Below are 20838 nucleotides of genomic sequence, written 5' to 3' on the forward strand. Positions count from 1 at the left end.
CGTTCTTACTTCACCTCCAGGCAGCACCACACTCAGAGGCTGAGATCTACTGGGGGACTCCAGTCACCCTGGCAGCTGCTGGAAGAGCATCCCATGAAGCTGTGAGCAGTGCAGGAGACTCATGGAGTGTGTTGACGAAGGGATTGAGAGCAGCCCTGCAGAGAAGGGTGTGAGGATGCTGGGGCTGGAGTAACTGAACATGAGCTGGCAATGTGCGCTTGCAGCCCCGAACCATTTTGTGATTCTATGATGCGATGTCTCTGTGACCTACACCCAAGGGAGCACATGCCAGTGGTGGTTACCAAAGGAATTTTACTCAAAACATGAAGGGATCTCAATAAGTTGAGTTTCCCACAACAGGACGCTCCTAGAAGTAACTGCTGGCACTTGTGCTCCCTCAAATTCATCTCATCGCACACATGAAATGTGCATTCATAAGTCTGTAATGCAAGAACAAACTTCTGATGCAGTCATTTTGTGTCCCTCCATGGAGGGACAGACCAGCTCTCTGAGCTGAGGTGAGTGGCTGCTGCTGCAGCTGTGAGGGGCTGGTTGGTGACGATTACCCTGGGGCAGGTTCCCCGGGGTGTCCAGGGACCGTGGCACAGAGCAGGTCCTGCTCTGCTGGTCCTTCCTGTCTCTCCAGAAGGCCTGGCTGTGTGAGAACACTGCTGTGTGCACCCAGCCTTCACACTCACACAGCTGAGCTCTGCACTGGTGTTTTCCTCTCCCGAGCACTTCCCAGCTCAGCCCAGGCAAAGCCAAAGCTGCGTGTGTAAGCAAAGCAAAATAAAGCATTCATTCACTGCTTGATTTTCTGCTGCCGCCTTTATTTTGTTTGAAGTATAGAAGGAGTCTGCTTTTCATGTACATCATTGGGATGCTCAAAAAGAGAGCTTAGGAATAATATTATCAAAAGTCTAAAATAAGAGGAAGAGAGAAAAAAGAGAAACAGTGAAAGAGAGAAAGAGAGAAGAGAAAGCAAGGAATATAGGAAGGAAAAAAGAAGAAAGAGAAAGAAAGGAAGGAAGGAAGGAAGGAAGGAAGGAAGGAAGGAAGGAAGGAAGGAAGGAAGGAAGGAAGGAAGGAAGGAAGGAAGGAAGGAAGGAAGGAAGGAAGGAAGGAAGGAGGGAGGAAAGAAAGAAACAAAGAAAGAGAAAATACAGAAAGAAGGGAAAAAGAAAGAAAGAAAGAAAGAAAGAAAGAAAGAAAGAAAGAAAGAAAGAAAGAAAGAAAGAAAGAAAGAAAGAAAGAAAGAAAGAAAGAAAGAAAGAAAGAAGGAAAGAAAGAGAAAAAAGAAAAGAAGGAAAGAAAGAAATAAGAAAAGAAGGAAGGAAGGAAGAAAGAAGGAAACAAAGGAAGACTGTAAAAAGGTTATGAACAAAAGGTTGTCCTGCTGGTTTCTGTGAATATTGCAGTATATTGCAATAGTTTCCTCAGGGCATCCCTGAGTTCCTGGTTCCTCATGCTGTAGATGAGGGGGTTCACTGCTGGAGGCACCACCGAGTACAGAAATGACACCACTAAGTCTAGATCTGTGGAGGAGATGGAGGTGGGCTTCAGGTAGGCAAACGTGGCAGTGCTGAGAAACTGTGAGACCATGGCCAGGTGAGGGAGGCACGTGGAAAAGGCTTTCTGTCTTCCCTGCTGTGAGGGGACCCTCATCACAGCCCTGAAGATCAACACATAGGACACCACAATGAAAACAAAACACACAAAAGAAAAAAAGATACTAAAAGAAAGAAGACAGACTTCCCTGAGGTAGTCTGATTGTGAGCAGGAGAGCTTGAGGATCTGGGGGATTTCACAGAAGAACTGGTCTAGGCCATTGCCTTGACAGAGAGGTATTGAAAATGTATTGGCAGTGTGCAGCAGAGCAGTGAGAAAGCCACTGCCCCAGGCAGCTGCTGCCATGTGGACACAAGCTCTGCTGCCCTGGAGGGACCCATAGTGCAGGGGTTTGCAGATGGCAACGTAGCAGTCGTAGGCCATGACGGTCAGAAGGGAAAATTCTGCTGAGATAAAGAAGGCAAAGAAGAAGTCCTGGGCAGCACATCCCAAGAAGGAGATGGCCCTGGTGTCCCAGAGGGAGTTGGCCATGGCTTTGGGCAGAGTGGTGGAGATGCAGCCCAGGTCGAGGAGGGAGAGGCTGAGGAGGAAGAAGTACATGGGGGTGTGGAGGCGGTGGTCACAGGCGATGGCAGTGATGATGAGGCCATTGCCCAGGAGGGCAGCCAGGTAGATGCCCAGGAAGAGGCAGAAGTGCAAGAGCTGCAGCTCCCGCCTGTCTGCGAATGCCAGGAGGAGGAAGTGGGTGATGGAGCTGCCGTTGGACATCGGATCTCTTTGTTCCCGAGGTACTGCCAAAGGAGGAAAACCCACTCACAAGTCAGGACAGCTCTGAGCAAATCTCTTCCCATTGCCTGCCCTTCCAAACCCAAGCCCCGAAAACACACTTTGCCTGTGTCCTTTTTTGCGGGAGCTTTCTGCATTGCCCTTGTTGGAGCTCTCATTGTTGCTGGCCAAGTGTGCCGTGAGGAGCAGAGCTCTGCTTGTGGGCTCCCAAGGAGTCATCCCTGCTCCACAGCAGCAGGGATTGGGGAAAGGGGTTACAGCTTCTGCCATTCACTAGTTACCTCATCTGTGATCCACTTATAACGCAGAGGAGCTGCTCAGCATATTCCTGCAGGAAAACCTCAAGGAAACTCCTGGTTGTCCTCAAATTGCAGTGACATGAGCAGAGCCAGCTCACTCCTCAGCCTTGTTGGGGGGGAAAGACCACGCAGCTCTTGACTCACTGCCCCCCGACCCCCTGCAGAGGGATAGGGAGAAGAGGGAGAAAAAGGAATAAAAATCTCATGTGTTGGGATACAGACAGTTTGATAGACCAGTAACGGGCAAGAAACTAACAATCATTGTAAAAGAATATAGGAAGCCAGGAGTGATGCAGTACAATTGCTTACCCCCCGATGCCCATCCCGAGCAGCGAACACGGATTCCTGCTGCCCGGCCAACCCCCATTTCTGTACTGAGCAGGACCAGTCCAAGGCATTTTATTGACCTCTCTGGTGGTTTTGGTGCTGAGCCCATGAAGCTCAGGCACAGGGGAGGCTGATGAAACCTCTCCAGAAGTCAACGTCAGCTGCAAACTCCAAAATTTCTTGGAGCGTTAATGGGTCCCACTGAGGGCCATTAGTGCCAAAGGCTCCTGGGGGCTCATTCGTTGTAAAACTGGAGGCAGTGAGGGCAGGTAGGCAAAGGCAATGGAGAGGTGTCTCTGATGCTGGCTAATGCTGAATGTGTGAGAGGAAGGCAAAGGGCCAAGCCCTGGCCTCCAGCCCCTGGGAAGGGAGATCCTGCCCCACAAGCACAGCTCAGGGCTCTTCCTGGGGCATTGTGATGGGAGGACGTGCAATGCCAAGGGCAGAAAGACAGAATGACGGCTCCCGGGTGGGGAAGAGGAGGCGCTAAGGCCCTAGTGCTGTAAGGATAAGGTGTCTTCTGGTAGCCTTGGTGGCACAGACGACAGCCACAGCCAAGAGGAGAAAAACATAAGCACTGTTGGGGGCTTTCAGCCTTGCCAACTCCCTTGATCGTCTCCACCCCTGGCTGTGCTATGGTATCCCACATCTGCTCCTCTTCCCCTGCAGGCTGCAGACATCCCCCCTGCTTCCCCGTCTTGCTCTCCCCTCAGCATCTCACTGCCTTTACTCATCTCTCTCCATCGTCCTTGGCTGTTCCTGAAACACAACGCCTTGGGCTGATCCTGACTCCCTCTGGGTGATCTGTTGCAGCACAGCGCTGCCCTTGCAGTGGCATTTCTTTCTCCTGGTGTCCAGTCTCCACCTCCCAAGCTGCCCTTTGTTGCATTTTTTCTTTCTCCTGCTGTTTCCCACCAAAGAAAAGATCCATTGTCTCTGAAACAACCCTTCAACCAGGTTCAGGCCATTCCAATAGTGCCCCGAGCCTCCCTGCCACTGGGCCAGAGAAGCCCAGGTCCCTCAGCCTCTCCACCAAGCACATGTGCACTGGGCCCTAAAGCCCATCGTGGCAGACCTCCTCTGGACACTCTCCAGGTCCTCTCCACTTCTCCAAAATGGGGAGCCGCACACTGGGACACAGCTGTGTGCGTTGGGCCACAGCAGTGCTGAGTCAAAGGGGAAGGTGACTCAAGTTGCCTGGGGGGCACACGCTCCTCCTCCTGCAGCCCCGTAGGCAGCCGGCCTTGTTCATAGTGAGCGTGCACCACTGGCTCATGAGGCGTCCCTCAGGGTGCCCAGCCCCGTCTCCGCAGGGTCACTGCTCAGCACATCAGGTCCCAGCCTGTCCTGCTGCATTGGGGTTATTCTTCCCCGGGATGCAGGACTGGACACTTCTCCTTGAAAGACTTCAAGACATTTCTGTTGGCCAAATCCCAGCGTTTTTCCAGCTGCCTCTGGACTCAAGCTCCATTTGGTCAGCTGTTAATGTTTGTGTGCAGATGGTCACCCTGATGCTTGTTCCCCAGGGCTCGGTATTGGGGCCAGTTCACTTTAAGATCTTTATCAATGATCTGGACGAGGGGATCGTGTGCACCCTCAGTAAGTTTGCAGATGACACCAAGTTGGGTGGGAGTGTCGACCTGCTTGAGGGTAGAAAGGCATTGTAGAGGGATCTGGTGAGTCTGGATTGATGGTCCAAGGCCAGTGGTATGAGGTTCAACAAGGCCACGTGCCAGGTCCTGCACTTGGGTCACACCAAGCCCATGCAGCGTTACAAGCCTGGGGAGGAGCGACTGGAGAGCTGCCCTGCAGGAAAGGACCTGGGGGTATTGGTGGACAGCCGGCTGAATATGAGCCAGCAGTGTGCCCAGGTGGCCAAGGAGGCCACCAGCATCCTGGCCTGTATCAGGAACTGTGTGGTGAGCAGGAGTAGGGAAGTGATTGTCCCCCTGTACTCGGCATGGGTGAGGCCCCACCTGGAGTACTGTGTCCAGTTTTGGGCCCCTCACCACAAAACAGACATTGAGGTGCTGGAGCAGGACCAGAGAAGGGCAATGGAGCTGGTGAGGGATCTGGAGTATAAACATTATGTGGAGCAGCTGAGACAGCTGGGATTGTTTAGCCTGGAGAAAAGGAGGCTGAGGGGAGACCTTCTCACTCTACAACTCTCAGAAAGGAGGTTGTAGAGAGGTAGGGATCGGTCTTTTCTCCCAAGTAAGAGGCGATAGGACCAGAGGAAATGGCCTCAAGTTGTGCCAGGGGAGGTTTAGGCAGGATATTAGGAAACCTTTTTACACTGAGGGGGTTATTAAGCATTGGAACAGGCTGCCCAAGAAGTTTTTGAGGCACCATCCCTGGAGGTATTTAAAAGACGGGCAGACATAGTGCTTAGAGCTATGGTTTAGTGATGGCTTTTGTCAGAGGTAGGTTGATGGTTGGAGTAGGTGATCGGAAAGGTCCCTTCCAACCAAGCAATTTGGTGTTCCTCTTTTCCTTTCATGCCCTTTTCCGCTCTTCTTCCACTCTCAAGTTCTTCTCTTGGATCATTGTCATCCCCTCCCATACAAAGAGCCAACTCTTTTTCACCGTTTCCTTGTTGGCCCTTCCCTTGGTGTTTCTGAGATGGTGACAGTGGCACTTTCCACCTTCCTCATGACGTCCATGACACTAGTAACCCCTTTTCTTACCTCTGCTGTCCTACAGCTACTCAAGTTGTCTTGTTAGAGGAACCACGACTCAGCATGAGCCATCCGCACATGGAATTTAAATGCTGACGTGCTGGAGCTTCGGTGCACAGGGACCTTGAGACACCTGGGGACGTGGCCAACAGAAACCTCCTCAAGTTTTTGAAGGAGAAGGGGCAAAGTGTGAGAGGACGAGGTGAGGAGTGAGTCTGAGGAGAGGGGCCTGGGCATTTTGAGGGATGCCATATGAGCCTCTGGTAAAGGCTCAGCACCATTAAGGCCAGCTGCATATGGGGTGGTGTTAGAAGGACTGTGGCCACCCAGACAAGGGCAGTTATCGTCCCCCTTGACTCAGGACTGTTGTGGCCACATCTGCTCTCATAGTGTCCCAGCATACCATGGATTTGAAGGGACGTTTAAAGGTCATGTAGTCCAATCCCTGGTTTTTAGGGACATGTGCGACTCAATCAGGATGCTCAAAGCCCTGCCCTACCTGACCCTGAAAACCGCCAATGATGGGGAATCCACAACTTCTCTGGGCAACCTTTTCCAGTGTCTCACCACCCTCATTGTGAAAACTTTCCTCCCTATGTCCAGTCTAAATCTACCATCTTTCAGTGTAAAGCCATTGCCCCTTGTCCTGTCATTACTGGCCCTGCTAAAATCTCTCTCTCTCTCTCTCTTATAAGCCTGCCTCACAGATTACAAGGCCACAAGAAGGTCTCCTTGGTGCTTTTTTGTTTCCAGGCTCAACAACTTCAACTCTCTCAGCTTTTCTTCCTAGGAGAGGTCTTCCAGCTCTCCAATGATTTTTGGTGATCCTTCCCTTGACCCTCTCTAACAGGTCCATGTCTTTCTTCTGCTGGGTCCGCTAGAACTGGACGCAGTATTCCAGATGAAGTCATATGAGATTGGAGTAGAGACGGGGAATCCCCTCCCTCCACCTGCTGGCCAGGCTTCTGTAGATGCAGCCCAGGCTATGATTGGCTTTCTGGGCTGCTGTCCTGGTTCCGGCAGGGATAGGGTTAATTCTCTCCAGGACACAGGCTGTTCTAACAGATGGAGCCCAGAGCCATGGATGAAATGAACTCAAGGGACACTTTGGAGGGATGGCCCATAGACTCAGGGCACTATATCTGCATGAATATATACGTATATATATACATGACAGGGGAAAGTGGTGGCAATTCATTGGAACCTGTAAGATGTGGGCATGGCATAGATGGTCTGGAATAAGGGGTGGATAATGTCCTGGTTGCGGCGGGGACAGGGTTACTTCTCCCCAGGACACAGGTATTCCATGCCATGTGAGCCATGCCCACCCTGAGCTGCCGGGGGAGGGGGCAGGACATCTCCGCTTGGAGCGGGCTGGGCCATCCCGGGTCCGGTCGGGGAGCGGCGGGGAGCGGCGGTTCCGTAATCGTGTTTGTACATTCCTCTGTCCGTGTGATTGTTGTTGTTTCCTTGTTCCCTTTGCTGTTCTGTGAAACTGCCTTTGTCTCAACCCAAGAGTCTTGCCTTTTTCCTTCCAATTCTTCCCGTATTGGGAAGGCCCGAGCGAGCGGCACGTGGTTCTTTGTTGTCGTCTGAGGCTAAAACACACCATGGGAGCACTGGGACCATACTGGGAGCACTGGGAGTAACCAGAGAGAGATACTGGGAGCACTGGGAGGAGTGAGGGAGTCATACTGGAAGCACTGGGACAGCACTGGGAGCACTGGGGGGAGTCAGGGGGTCATCCTGGGAGCACTGGGACTGCACTGGGAGCACTGGGGGGAGTCAGGGAGTCATACTGGGAGCACTGGGACCGCACTGGGAGCACTTGTGGGAGTCAGGGGGTCATACTTGGAGCACTGGGACCGCACTGGGAGCACTGGGCGGAGTCAGCGAGTCATACTGGGAGCACTGGGACGGAACTGGGAGCACTTTGGGGAGTCAGGGAGTCATACTGGGAGCACTGGGACCGCACTGGGAACACTGGGGGGAGCCAGGGAGTCATACTGGGAGCACCAGGAGCACTCTGGGAGCACTGGGGGGAGTGAGGGGGTTGACCTGGGAGCACTGGGGAGAGTGAGGGGGTTGACCTGGGAGCACTGGGGAGAGTGAGGGAGTCATACTGGGAGCACTGGGGGGAGTCAACGACTCATACTGGGAATGCTGGGAGCGCACTGGGAGTACTGGTGGGAGTGAGGGAGTCATACTGGGAGAACTGGAGCGCACTGGGAGCACTGGGACAGCACTGGGAGCACAGGAGGAGTCAGGGCGTCGAACTGGGAGGACTGGGAGCACCCTGGGAGCACTGGGGGGAGTCAGGGAGTCACACTGGGAGAACTGGGACCGCCCTGTGAGCACTGTGGGGAGTCAGGGGGTCATACTGGGAGAACTGGACCGCACTGGGAGCACTTGGGGGAGTCGGGGAGTCATACTGGGAGCACTGGGTGCACTGCGGGGAGTGAGGGGGTCATACTGGGAGCACTGGGACCGCACTGGGAGCACTGGGGGGAGTCAGGGAGTCATACTGGGAGTAGTGGGACGGCACTGGGAGCACTGTGGGGAGTGAGGGGGTCATACTGGGAGCACTGGGACTGCGCTGGGAGCACTGGGGGAAGTCACGGAGTCATACTGGGAACACTGGGACCGAACTGGTGGCAGTCGGGGGAGTCAGGGGGTCATACTGGGAGAACTGGGACCGCACTGGGAACACTGGGGGGAGTGAGGGAGTCATACTGGGAGCACTGGGGTGAGTCAGGGGGTCATACTTGGAGCACTGTGACCGCACTGGGAGCACTGGGGGGAGTCAGGGCGTCGAACTGGGAGCACTGGGAGCACCCTGGGAGCACTGGGGGGAGTGAGGGAGTCATACTGGGAGCACTGGTACTGCACTGGGAACACTGCAGGGAGTCAGGGGGTCGTACTGGGAGCACTGGGACCGTAACTAGGAGAACTGAGGAACCAGGAAGTCATACTGGGAGCTTTGGGACCGCACTGGGATCGCTCTATGCTGGTCCATTCTGGGATCACTGGCCCGTACTGGGATGACTGGTCCGCACCGGCCCGTACTCCATCTCCCATCATCCCCTGCGCCGGAAGTGGGCGCGGTTTCCGGCCGCGGTGGGCGTTGCCCTGTGACGCGCGGCAGCATGGCGGAGCTGGGGTCGCCGCGGGAGGTCGCGCAGGTCGGTTGGCCCGGGGACACCCTGGGGACACCCTGGGGGTGGGACGGGACACCGCGGAGACTCTCCCGGGACCCCCCGGCCCCCACCCGCCCGTGGGCGGCCCCCGCTACCGGGTCGCGCTCATCGCTCGGTCCCCCCCCGCCATGTCCGCGTGATCCCGCACCCGCTTCCGGGTCCCGCCACGGTTCTGGGTCTCCCCCCCATCCGAGGGTGCCCCCCCACTTTCTGGCTGCGCCCCCCCGAATATCTGGGTGCCTCCCCCCATCTCTGTGTGCCCCCCGAGTCTCTGGGTACCCCCTCCCCATCTCTGGCGTCCCCCTCCAGTTTCTGGGTGCCCCCCCATGGGTGACAGCCCCCCCAGTCTCTGGGCGACTCCTCCCGTGGGGCCCCCCCAGTCTCTGGGTGCCCTTCCCACCTCTGCTCCCCCCCTCCATGGGTGATGCTCCCTCCCCCCCCAGTCTCTGGGTGCCCCCATGAGTGACACTCCCCACACCTCTGGCTCCCCACCCCATGGGGACACACACTGCCTAATCTGGGTCCCCCCCTCGTATCTAGGTGTTGCCCAAGGGTGACACCCCCCCATACTCTGGGCACCCCCCCTCCCCACCTCTGGGTGCCCTCCCCAACCCATGGGTGGTGTCCTCCGCAATGTCCGGGTGCCCCCCCTTGCCCAGGTGTCCTCTCTCATCTGGGTTTCACCACCACCACCCTCCCCCCGGGTGCTGCCACCCCTGGGTGCAGCCCCCCCACGCCCCCCCAGGAGGAGCTGCCGCCCCACGCCCTCCCCCATCCCTGTCCTTCCTGGTGCCCGAACCCGAGGACCTGGAGGACCTTGACACCCGCCACAAGGTGGGTGTGGGCACGGGGGGTGCAGGCAGGAGAGGGTCCAGGCAGGCGAGCGGCAGGCAGGAGGGGGTGCAGGCAGATGGTGGGGGCAGGCAGGACCTCCCCCGACCTCCAGCTGTGGCAGGAGAAGCTGCAGCAGGAGCTGGAGTTCCTGGAGGCGCACGTCAAGGAGGAGCAGAAGAACCTGAAGAAGGAGCTCCCGTCCCTCCTGCTGCCACCCCTGTGTGCGCAGGGGTTACAGTGACCGTGACCTCGCACCCTCCTGCTGCTGCTGCTGCGTGCTCAGGAGTCCTGCTGTCACCTGCGTGTGTGTGCTGTGTCCAGGCTTCTGCTGACGATGGTTCTTCCAAAAACCCATATTGGGGTGGGGTCCAAGTATTATTTTAGTGGCATCATCTACTCAGGCACCCGTGACACCCCCCATGTTCCTGTTCCTGCTCCTGCCCTACCAGGTACGCGGGCAGCAGTGACTTCACCAGCTCCTACACAACCCATGGGCCTCTTCCTGGCCTGTCAGCTCAGCGGTCACAGGTGACCTTGCAAACACCTACACAAGATGGGGGCTTAGTCCTGGCCTACCAGCTTCTCAGGCACCTGGGACCTCAAAACACCCAGCACAAGACATGTTTCTCCTGGGCTCCTCAGGCACCAGTGACATCGCAGAGACATCCACAAGCCAGGTGACAGCTCCTGGCCTCTCGTCTGCGCAGGCAGCAGTGACCTCCAGGCACCTACACAATCCCTAGGCCTGTTCCTGGCCCACTGGCTACTCGGGCGTGAGTGACCTCATAAGCACAGACACAGGGCGTGGGCCTGCTCCTGGCCTGTCAGGTGTCCAGATATGAAGGATCTCACCAAACCGATGCGAGCCGTGGGTCAGCTCATGGCCTGTCAGCTGAGCGGGACCTCACAAGTCCTTGATTTCCATTTTTATTAACTCGTTCGTGTTACTCATCCCGTTTGTGTCCCAGAGCTCAAAATCCACCTTTTTGAGTGCAAGTTGAAGGTAAGTGTCCATTTAGTTTTAGGACCATCCCTACCCCACCCCAGAGGAGAGCCCCCTCAGACCCATAAGGCCGCCCCATAGAGCTGCCCCAGCCCCACAGGGCCCCGCACCGTGATGGTGACCAGGATGGGTTTGGGGTTTGGGTGCAGGTTGGGGTCCAGGGAGAAGACGCAGAACTGCACTAGGGAGGTACGGGATTGTAGGAATGTGTCTGAGAGAAGATGGCCATGTGAGCCAGCCTCCCTGCTGTGAGAGATTAGATTAAGGGCAAAACAGGTGGTAGAAGATGGAATTAGTACATGGGAAAAAAGGGACTGAGAAGGCAGAAAACATGTTGTGCTAATGACTAAGCGATTTACGACGCGAATTCTTGTAACCAATCTGATGTGTGAATGAACTGCATGCACAGCGCGTGGACAGTGTAACTAGCTAATCAGAAATAAGCGAGTCACATGTACGGCTACAACGCAGGGTATAAAAGATGATGATCTGTGCTTAATAAACGGCTTCTGTTGATTCACATTCGATCGTCTGGAGTCCAGTTATTTCTCCTCAGATGGTGACCCCGACGTGATCCCGATCGGCGCTTGGCTTGAGCAACGGAACGCGAGGGGCGAAAGACCCAGAAGGAGATCCACCGGCTGGAGGATGGCTCAGCTGGACTGAGACCGGGCGGATCGGGCGGCAATCCGGAATAAACAGACAACGTGGCCACGGACACCCGGAGAGAGGTGAGCAGCCGGGGCAGGAGATGGGGCAACAAGTAACAAAAGAAGAAGGGGCTGTATTAAGACTTCTCCTGCATATCCTCTCTAAGAGAGGGGTGAAATACGATGAGCGTATGCTCCGAAGGTTGTTAATATGGTACAGAGAGAACGGATTCGCACCAGAGCCCCAGACAGCTTTTAAAGCAGAAATATGGGAGGCTGTTGGGAAAAAACTGTGGGAAGTGATAAGTAAAGGAGACAAAGAGGCATCACCGTTGGCGACGACATAGCGGTTGGTGTTATTGACCTTACAAGATATGAAGGCGGAGTGAGCCACAGCGGCCGGGGCTTTTGCAGCATTACAACCCACGGGAGGAGGATCAAACAGGCCAGGTCCGAAGGTTTGGGACGATCCCCTGCTGATCCCCTCTGCTCCACCTGAGGAAGTTCCAGAGAAAGAAGAACCGATGGAGGAGGACGTTCCCTGGCCAGCACTGCCACCCTCGGAAGCAAGACCAACGGCACCTCCACCAGAGTGGTACAACCCCAGAACTGGGTTTTATGAAGGTCCACCTAAGCCTCCACGGCAACATGTTGATGTGCACCCCAGACCACCTTTTGATCCATCACTGTACCCACCGCTTCCACCGTCGCCTCCCTCTCCCGCTGAACAAGAATTGCTGTAAGGCACATGCGATATGCCTTATAGAGGAGGAGCAAGCGATATGAAATATGGAGAGGTGACAGCGGGGTGAAAGCGGGGGGGGGTATGGGGCGGCGGTAACAGGAACGCAGGAGGAGAGTTGGGTAACGGGAACGTGGGAGGAGAGTTGGGGGGTGCGACCACGGGCTCAGGGGAGCCGCCGGATCCGCAAGTGCATTGGAAAGGAATCATTCAAAATGCCTTGATAGAGGGTATAATGTTACCAACAGATTTCCGGTGATACTGGGGGGAACTACGGGAGGTCGAAGGAATCCCAATAGATGGGAGGGTCTTCCTTGGCCGATGGTAAAAGAAGCGAGAAAATTCGTGTATGACTTTGGCCTTACACTCAGTCGTTTCTTAACAATATTTTCACTACTAATGTTATGACTCCTTTTGATAGCCGGACACTGATGTCCATTATCCTCACACCAATGCAAGAACTAACGTGGAGATCAAGGTGGGAGGATGGTGTACAACGTGCGGTGATTGCGAATTTGAATAGAGTGGAGGGGGATCCGTTGTGGCTGCGACCATGGAGATGTTATCAGGAACAGGTCCTTTCGCTGATGCTCAGCGACAAGCGCGGCTAGATGTCGCTATCTTACAACAGTCCGCAGAGTTGGCTCGCGAAGCACTGAGGACGTTGCCGGAGGATGGCAAGGTCACTCCCCCATATACGACGATAAAACAGGGCCCCAGCGAGGGATTCATGCAGTTTCTTGGTAGACTCAGGAATGCTTTAGACCGGGGAGAACTGCCAGCGGCAGCCAAAGAGGCGGTATTTCAATCATTGGCCGTAGAGAACACAAATCCAGCCTGTAAGCATATCTTGCAAACTTTGCCTCGACACGCCACCATTACCGACGTGATAGAGGCATGCTGTAGGGTAGGGACACCTGAAGAACAGGCAGGATTTTTGGCCTCCGCTTTTGCTGCGGCTGTCAAGCCCTTGGTCAGTAATCGTAATTCAGGACCAAAATGCTTTAAGTGTGGGAAGGTCGGTCATTTGAAGATACAGTGTAGAGTAGGAAAGCAGAGGGGAGAGACAGATATGACGCCTGCTAGGAGCGGAGGAATGGGAGGATTTACGGGCACATGAAATCGGTGTCAGAAATTTGGACATAGAGCATCTGAATGCCGCTCAAAATTCCATAAGGATGGCACGCCATAGGGAAACGGGCTGATGAGCGCGGGGGGCCCGAGTGCGACGACACAAACCAGGCCTCAGGGTCAGGGTGCGTGGGTAGCGCAGCCTCTGCCACCACAGGGAGTGCCGGAGTGGACGTGGCAACAATAAAGGAGGTTACCCTTACAGACTCCCAAGTGCAGTGCATTCCTACTGATATGGAAGGGCCACTGGGGCATGGACTGAGTGCACTATTATTGGGACGATCTTCCATTACCAGACGGGGTTTGTTTGTGTTACCTGGGGTAATAGACGCTGATTATACGGGTCCAATTAAAGTAATGGTATGGACACCCACTCCACCTGTGCATATCCCAGCGGGTACTCGCATTGGACAAGTCATGCCATTTAAGGCCGCTGTTCCAACGGCCGGAAATCAGGTAAGGGGGGATAAAGGTTTTGGCTCAACAGGTAATGCAGATATATATTTAGCCCTGAAATCAGTAAAACAAAGCCCTTGCAGCGAGTTGCCCTAAGAGCACCAGGGGGTCAAAAGTGCGTACTTGATATGCTTGTAGACACCGGCGCTGATGTGACTATGTGATAAATGATTTAATCGCAAACAGGATTCCAATTAGAATTTATAATTTATTAAAGGAACAAAGGCAAGCAAACAGCGCTGGGTGTGCCGGGGGTCTCTGCCCAACCAAGACACACACCTTACAGACCCCATTTTTGGTTCATATCTGCTATACTAATACATATTCATAACTGCCTCTAAAATGGTTGGCCCTTGCCAAAAATGGGTGTATCCCCCCCCTTACAGGTCACTATGCAGATAACAACAGGACCGGTTTAAGTTGGTATTCTAGAATGTTCGCCAGGTGGCTCCTGCAAAACACAGACACGACAGACACACCGTCTCGTCTGCGACAGACACACCGTCTCGTCTGCGGCCATACAGACAACACAGTCAAAGGTCACACTTCACCCTGTGGCCCTAACACTGTTCCACACTGACACGAATCAGTTAAGCACATTTCAAAAGAGGTGTTCCAGCTTTCACAGCATGTTTGTGGCCCTCCTCTACACGCACGCTAACGGCTCCGTATCTGTCTTGTGCTTGGCACCCCTGAGCTGGACGCTGTTCTCCAGCTGGGGTCTCACCACAGCAGCGTAGAGGAGGAGAATCCCCCCCCTCCACCTGCTGGCCACGCTTCTTCTCATGCAGCCCAGGATGCGCTTGGCTTTCTGGGCTGCCAGCGCAGGTGTCCAGCTCATGTTCAGTTACTCCAGCCCCAGCATCCTCACGCCCTTCTCTGCAGGGCTGCTCTCAATCCCTTCGTCAACACCCTCCATGAGTCTCCTGCACTGATTACAGCTTCATGGGATGCTCCTCCAGCAGCTGCCAGGGTGACTGGAGTCCCCCAGTAGATCTCAGCCTCTGAGTGTGGTGCTTCCTGGAGGTGAAGTAAGAACGCTTCGTCAAAAGGCTCCTCTTGCTCGGGTGGCCTGTAGCAAACCCCAGCCGTGAGGATTCCAGCTGCACAAGGGTGCTCAGCTCCTCCTCTTTGTTCCCCAGGCTGCGTGCGTTGGTACAGAGGCACTTCAGCTGGGCCACTGACCATGGCAACTTCTTTAGAGGAACACAGCCCCTGGGATTGGCTGCCTGCCTCCTTTGGCCCAGAAGTGCTTGGATATAAAACTATAAGATTGGTAGGCAATATATACACCTAGAGGAATATATCTATGAAAGGAAGTGTATAATTCTATTAATGAATTTATTTATTCAGTTATAAATAGGTACACTACTTATATATATATCTATATATGTGTATACGTTTTGATCTAGGAAAACATTAATAAAGGTATAGAAATTAATAATTCTGAATCGAAAATTTTGAATGTTTCTAAATTTGAATTGTCGTTTTTAATTGGATAAATCCTTCTTCAATAAGATTTAGTGTAGTGAAGAATTAGAGTTTAAATGTGAACGGAAGCAGAAGGAAAAGGCCGGGTGGGGGTCCCCCACTTTACCAGGCTGCAGAACAAGCCCTGACAGGGTGGGCTGGGGGGAATTCAAGAGGGCGGAGGGGTGCCCGAAAGGTGGTGGGGCACGGGCACGCTGGAACATGCCCAGGGGCTACGGCCCCCTTCTAGGAGGGGTGAGCAAGTGACGGAGAGGGGGGTCAGTACTGGCTTGGGTCCCCCCAAAAGACGAGCAGGCAGCAAATAGGTTGGTATGTGCTTGTGAGGAGCTGCTGCCTGAGTAGCCAACAGGCCAAGAGGAGGCTTCTGGTCTGTGCAGGAGCTTGTGAGGAGTCGTATCTCAGAGGTGAGCAGACAGCAAGCAGGGGGAGATGTGGGGGTGTCCTGGTTCCGGCGGGGATAGGGTTAATTTTTCCTGGTATTCCATGCCATGTGAGCCATGCCCACCCTGAGCTGCCTGGGGAGGGGGCAGGAAGTCGCCGCTGGGAGCGGGCTGGGGCGTACCGGGTCCGATCGGTGAGCGGCGGTTCGGTAATCGTGTTCGTATATTCCCCTATCCGTGTTATTGTTGTTGTTTGCCTGTTCCCTTTGCTGTTCTGTTAAACTGCCTTTGTCTCAACCCAAGAGTCTTGCCTTTTCTTCCGATACTTCCTGTATTAGGAAGGCGCGAGCGAGCGGCACGTGGTTCTTTGTTGCCGTCTGAGGCTAAAGCACGACAGGGGGTCAGGTCTCTGGTGCCTGAGTAGCTGATAGAGCAGGAGCAAGGCCAGGGCTCCTGTAGGGGCTGGTGAGGTCACTGGTGCTGGTGTAGCTGATAGGAGACACGTGGCTCGGGCTTGTCCTTGTGATGTCACTCTTGGCTGAGCAGCTGATAAGACAGGCCCAGGTGCACAGCTCGTGTAGGTGCCTGGAGGTCATGGTGCCTGCGCAGACGACAGGCCAGGAGCTGTCACCTGGGTTGTGGATGTCTCTGCGATGTCACTGGTGCCTGAGGAGCCCAGGAGAAACATGTCTTGTGCTGGGTGCTTTGAGGTCCCAGGTGCCTGAGAAGCTGGTAGGCCAGGACTAAGCCCCCATCTTGTGTAGGTGTTTGCAAGGTCACCTGTGACCGCTGAGCTGACAGGCCAGGAAGAGGCCCATGGGTTGTGTAGGAGCTGGTGAAGTCACTGCTGCCCGCGTACCTGGTAGGGCAGGAGCAGGAACATGGGGGGTGTCACGGGTGCCCGAGTAGATGACAGGCTGGGAGCCAAGCAGTAGTTTATGTAGGTGTTTGTGAGGTCATTGGTGTCTGAATACCTGATAGGCCAGGAGCAGGAACGTGGCTTGTGAATGTCGCTCTTGTGATTTCACCGCTGCCTGTGTAGCTTTTGGGCAAGGAGCAGGCATATGGCTTGTGTGGCTGCTTCTGATGCCATGAAAGTAATACTTGGACCCCACCCCAATATGGCTTTTTGGAAGAACCATCGTCATCAGAAGCCTGTACACAACACGCACACACGTGTGACAGCGGGACTCCTGAGCACGCAGCAGCAGCAGCAGGAGGGTGTGAGGTCATGGTCAGTGTAACCCCTGAGCACACGGTGGTGGCAGCAGGAGGGACGTGAGGTCACTGTTGGTACCACTCATGAGCACACGGCAGCAGAAGTAGGAGAGTGTGAGGTCACCGTCAGTATAACCCACGAACACACAGCTTTGGCAGTAGGAAGGGTGTGAGGTCACATTACCGATGTCACCCCGTGCCCGTGGGGCTCGGTGCAGAGCGGCCGTGTGCATGACAGGGGCATGACGGGGGATGGGAGCTGCCCGTCCCCGTGTCTGCGAGGCCGAAGGAGCAGCCCCTGCAGCCCTGGCTGGAGCAGTCGGGGTGGGGGTGGCTCGGGGGCACCCCAGGGATGTGCCTGGGCACGGTGCCAGGAGGAAACCACAGACTTCCTGCCCGGGCACTGCGGGGGGAGCGGGGGGAGCGCGGCGAGGCCACGTGGGCTGTGGTTTGTGCACCTGCAGGCTCCAGCTCCCGCTCCGCCCGCGGGGAATAACGGCCCCTGGGTGACACACTGAGAGTCAGGGACACGTCTGAGCCTCTGGGCTTCCCGTCTGCTGCCAGGGCAGGGACATGATCCAGCTGCGGCTCCTGCGAGGGACTCACTGTGGGGGTCTGCAGGGAGGGACGGACAAGCCAACACTCCTGGGATGGAGCCCTTGCCCTGATGAAGACCTCTCCCAGCTGCTGCTCCCAGCACAGTGATGTCGGTAGCAGGGGCAGGGGCTGTTTCCTCCCCATCCTGACACAGACCCTGGTGCAGTCCCCGCTCCATGGTCACCGCAGCTTGGGGGCAGCTGGACACTTGCCTCATGGCTTCTTGGATGAGCCCAGCGCAGGAGATGCTCAGTGCTTCCAGGCCCACAGCAGGGTACAAGGGGTGACCGACTCAATTCCCCTGCACACCCAGCTTGTCCCATGATGATCCGCCACCACAGCGACCATGACACCGGCAGCGGGACATATATGTCCCTCATATATGGTCATGAACGGCGCTGGAGAAGTTCATTGGCGGGCTGGGCTGTGTCGGAGGGGAGATAGCTCCCGATAACGTCTAAAAAGGTGCTGCTGCTTCGATTGGCTCCTTCCGCAGCTGGGTCGGCATCTGCAGAGATATATCACCCTCCCATCATCGACGTCCCCCTGAGTCCCCAGGAGCTGTGACAGGGAGTGGGGAAGAGCAGGGCTGTGCCAGCAGGGCAGGAGGCTCAGGATGGGAATGGAGGGACTCCTGTCCCCTCGGGTGCTGTGGCTGCTCCTCTGGGTGCAGCTCTGCAGAGGTAAGTGCCGGCTCCCTTTTCCCACAGCCCAGGGCCATCGGGTACCAGTGGGGTCATCAAGAGCCCTTTGGGAAGAGGGTTTCTTTCCAAGTGCCGCTGAGATGAGGGTCAGAAGGTGCTCAGGTCTATGGACCCTGTGCCTTTGCCTGTGTCCATCTGGGTGGGAGCGGGTGTCTCCATGATGCTGTTAAGGGGTGCTGGGCTGGGGAGGAGCAGGTGCCCTGCGCACGGCCTGGCGATACAGGTTTTGGGTGGGCATGGGCAGGGGCCCTTTGAGGTGGGAGGAGGTGCTGAGGGCTGTGGGACAGAAAATGGCCCAGCGGGTCTGGAGTTAGCACCCCCAGCCTGCACAGCCCATGGGGAGTGGGGGGACGCCCACACATATCCCCAGGGAGAGCCTGGAGGGGAGAGGGCTCCCATCCTGGTGCCTGCGACAGGCAGGGGGGACCCCAGACCTGCACTCTGGGACTCGGTGCTCTCCTGACCAGTCCCATCTCGGTGGTTGAAGGGGCTGCGGAGGTGAGGCTGGAGAATGGCGGCGGACGCTGTGCTGGGAGAGTGGAGGTGAAACACCAGGGCCAGTGGGGGACCGTGTGTGATGACTCCTGGGACACGAATGATGCTGCAGTGGTTTGTAAGCAGCTGGGCTGTGGGTCCGCTGTCAAAGCTCATGATGAAGCACACTTTGGGCCAGGATCCGGCCCCATTTGGATGGATGATGTTGAGTGTCATGGCACAGAGTCGGCCCTGTCTGACTGTAGACACGATGGATGGGGTCAAAGCGACTGTGGTCATGGTGAGGATGCTGGAGTGACATGCTCAGGTAAGGAGCCAATCTCTTCCCCACCTTTGGGAGTGGGACAGGAGAGGGGACCTGGCTGTGCCCTCAGGGAGCAATGAACGGCTGCCAGGGCAGGGTCCTGTGTTGCTGGTCACACTGCCAAGCTGGGACTGTCATTGCTGGTGTCCCTGGTCCCTGAGGAAAGACCAGTGGGCTTCACCCACTGCTGGGCCCCAAGATGGTTCATCCCACCCTCAGTTGGTGCCTGGGGCTGGGAGATGAATCCCCCTCAATGCCCCGCATTTTTTGTTGGTTCTCATCTTTCTTCTCCAATTCAGCCAGCACCTGTCTGGCATTGCTGAGGGCCAGGTTCCTCTGTGTCAGAGGCACCAAGAGCTGCTCACGCAGCCACCCACAGCCCCAGAGAAGGGTGCAGAGTGGCCAGTGGCTTTTGGGTTGTGCCTCCTGGCAGACACAAGTCCCTCAACCAAAGCAAAGGGGCCGCTCCAAGGGAAAAAGCCCTGTCCTTGGGCAGAGGAGCAGGGTGTCCCTGGTATATCTGTGCCATCAGCACCCATTGGGAGCTGCTGGGAGGGTCGTGGGTCTCTTTGCCTGTGGCCACCTTGCAGACCAGGTGGGACATGGGTATGTAACTGCCAGAGGGCTGTGGGAACTCACAGGATTCTTTGGTTACTCCAGGATTTGTCCGGCTGGTTGGAGGGGACAATCCCTGCTCAGGACGAGTGGAGATCCATGACGGGAGCCAGTGGAAAACTGTCTGTGACTCCGACTTTGGTCCCAAAGCTGCCGACGTGGTCTGCAGAGAGTTGCAGTGTGGCACAGCCCTGTCTGTCCCCGGGGCAGCTCACTTTGGAGAAGGGGCTGGTCCCATGTGGGACAGAGAGCTGCAGTGTGTGGGGAATGAATCCCTTCTCAGCTCCTGCCCCACGGGGTCCCCCAGGGAGCAGCCCTGCACCCACGCGAATGCTGCCGGTGTCACCTGCACACGTAAGGACTCAGGGCAGGGTGTTACCACCGGGGGTGTGCCGATGATGGGGGAGCAGGGACGGGACTGTGCTGTGCTGGGTGTGAGGACAGAAGGGGTGATCACAGAACCATAGGATGGTTTGGGTTGGAATGGACCTTTCAATGTCATCTAGTCCAACTGGCCTGCAACCAGCAGGGACCTCTTCAACTAGATCAGGTTGCTCAGAGCCCCATTAGACCTGACCTTGAATGTTTGTCTGCAGCCCTAAAATAATGCAGAAGGAGAAGAAAGGCAGGGTGTCCATTTGGCCTCTACTCCACCACCCAAGGCAGCAAAAGCACAAGTCTGCCCTGTCTCATCCTTCTCTGTCCCGAGTTCACAGGGTTCAGGCTGGTGAACGGCAGCACGGCGTGTGAGGGGAGGGTGGAGGTCCATGTGCAGGGGACCTGGGGCACCCTCTGTGCCTCCCGCTGGGACCTCTTGGACGCCCACGTTCTCTGCCGTCACCTCAACTGCGGGTTTGCTGAGTCCATTCCTAAAGGAGGGCATTTTGGGAGAGGAAGCGGCCCTGTCTGGAGAGACTCCTTCCACTGTGACGGGACTGAAGCCCACCTGGGAGAGTGCCCAGTGACTGCCCTGGGGGCCTCGCCGTGCTCCCATGAGAATGACGCTGCTGTCATATGCTCAGGTGAGGGCAGGAAAACACTCGGTTACTCTGTTTTCCTCTTAAATGCTCCCAAAGCAGGGGACCCTGTGGCAGTGCAAGGCTCTGGCTCAAAGGTCCCCACAGAGGGCTGGCGGCAGGCAGGCGAGCTCAAGGCCCTCCTGCAAGGGTGCCAGAGCCTGGAGACGTGCTGCAGGCTGCCGGGCTCCCCGATGCCGCCAAGGGCTGGGGCATGGCTGCTCTCCCCAGGCCCAGCTCGCTTCGCATCCCTGCGGCTGGTGGGTGGAGGAAGCCCGTGCGACGGGCGAGTGGAGATCTTCCAGCACGGGACGTGGGGCAGAGTCCTGGATGAGCAGTGGGACGT

General features: G+C 56.0%; 2 protein-coding genes across 12 annotated transcripts; one reads left to right on the plus strand and one right to left on the minus strand.

Moving 5' to 3' along the window:
- Window positions 1-1374: 1374 nt before the first annotated feature.
- LOC134509677 (olfactory receptor 14J1-like) lies at window positions 1375-2337 on the minus strand. The gene has a single exon (XM_063322257.1). The coding sequence runs from the start codon at window positions 2335-2337 to the stop codon at window positions 1375-1377; it is 963 nt and encodes a 320-aa protein (XP_063178327.1).
- Window positions 2338-8763: 6426 nt separating this feature from the next.
- On the plus strand, window positions 8764-20450 carry LOC134509711 (deleted in malignant brain tumors 1 protein-like). Of its 11 annotated transcripts, none has more exons than XR_010069378.1 (4): window positions 8788-8841; window positions 9602-9690; window positions 10140-10693; window positions 11236-15288. XR_010069378.1 is itself a non-coding variant. In XM_063322315.1 (4 exons), exons 2-4 carry the CDS (start codon window positions 17975-17977, stop codon window positions 19941-19943), a joined length of 804 nt encoding a protein of 267 aa, XP_063178385.1. In that variant the 5' UTR covers window positions 8788-8841; window positions 17855-17974; the 3' UTR covers window positions 19944-20450. The 11 variants fall into 11 exon arrangements, 1 of the variants encoding a protein (XP_063178385.1); XM_063322315.1 differs by lacking the exons at window positions 9602-9690; window positions 10140-10693; window positions 11236-15288 and adding exons at window positions 17855-18041; window positions 18550-18864; window positions 19522-20450; XR_010069376.1 differs by having other exon boundaries at window positions 8764-9690; window positions 11236-15287.
- Window positions 20451-20838: the final 388 nt, after the last annotated feature.

Source organism: Chroicocephalus ridibundus, unplaced genomic scaffold, assembly GCF_963924245.1.
Source record: "Chroicocephalus ridibundus unplaced genomic scaffold, bChrRid1.1 SCAFFOLD_26, whole genome shotgun sequence".
Taxonomy (NCBI): domain Eukaryota; kingdom Metazoa; phylum Chordata; class Aves; order Charadriiformes; family Laridae; genus Chroicocephalus; species Chroicocephalus ridibundus.

Bases quoted from the DNA above. Each gene is read 5' to 3' on its own strand.
- LOC134509677 (XM_063322257.1), bottom strand. From the start codon at position 2,337: ATGTCCAACGGCAGCTCCATCACCCACTTCCTCCTCCTGGCATTCGCA.
- LOC134509711 (XM_063322315.1), top strand. From the start codon at position 17,975: ATGGGAATGGAGGGACTCCTGTCCCCTCGGGTGCTGTGGCTGCTCCTC. The intron at 18,042-18,549 runs GTAAGTGCCGGC...CGGTGGTTGAAG, and splicing joins CTGGGTGCAGCTCTGCAGAG to GGGCTGCGGAGGTGAGGCTG. The intron at 18,865-19,521 runs GTAAGGAGCCAA...TGGTTACTCCAG, and splicing joins TGCTGGAGTGACATGCTCAG to GATTTGTCCGGCTGGTTGGA.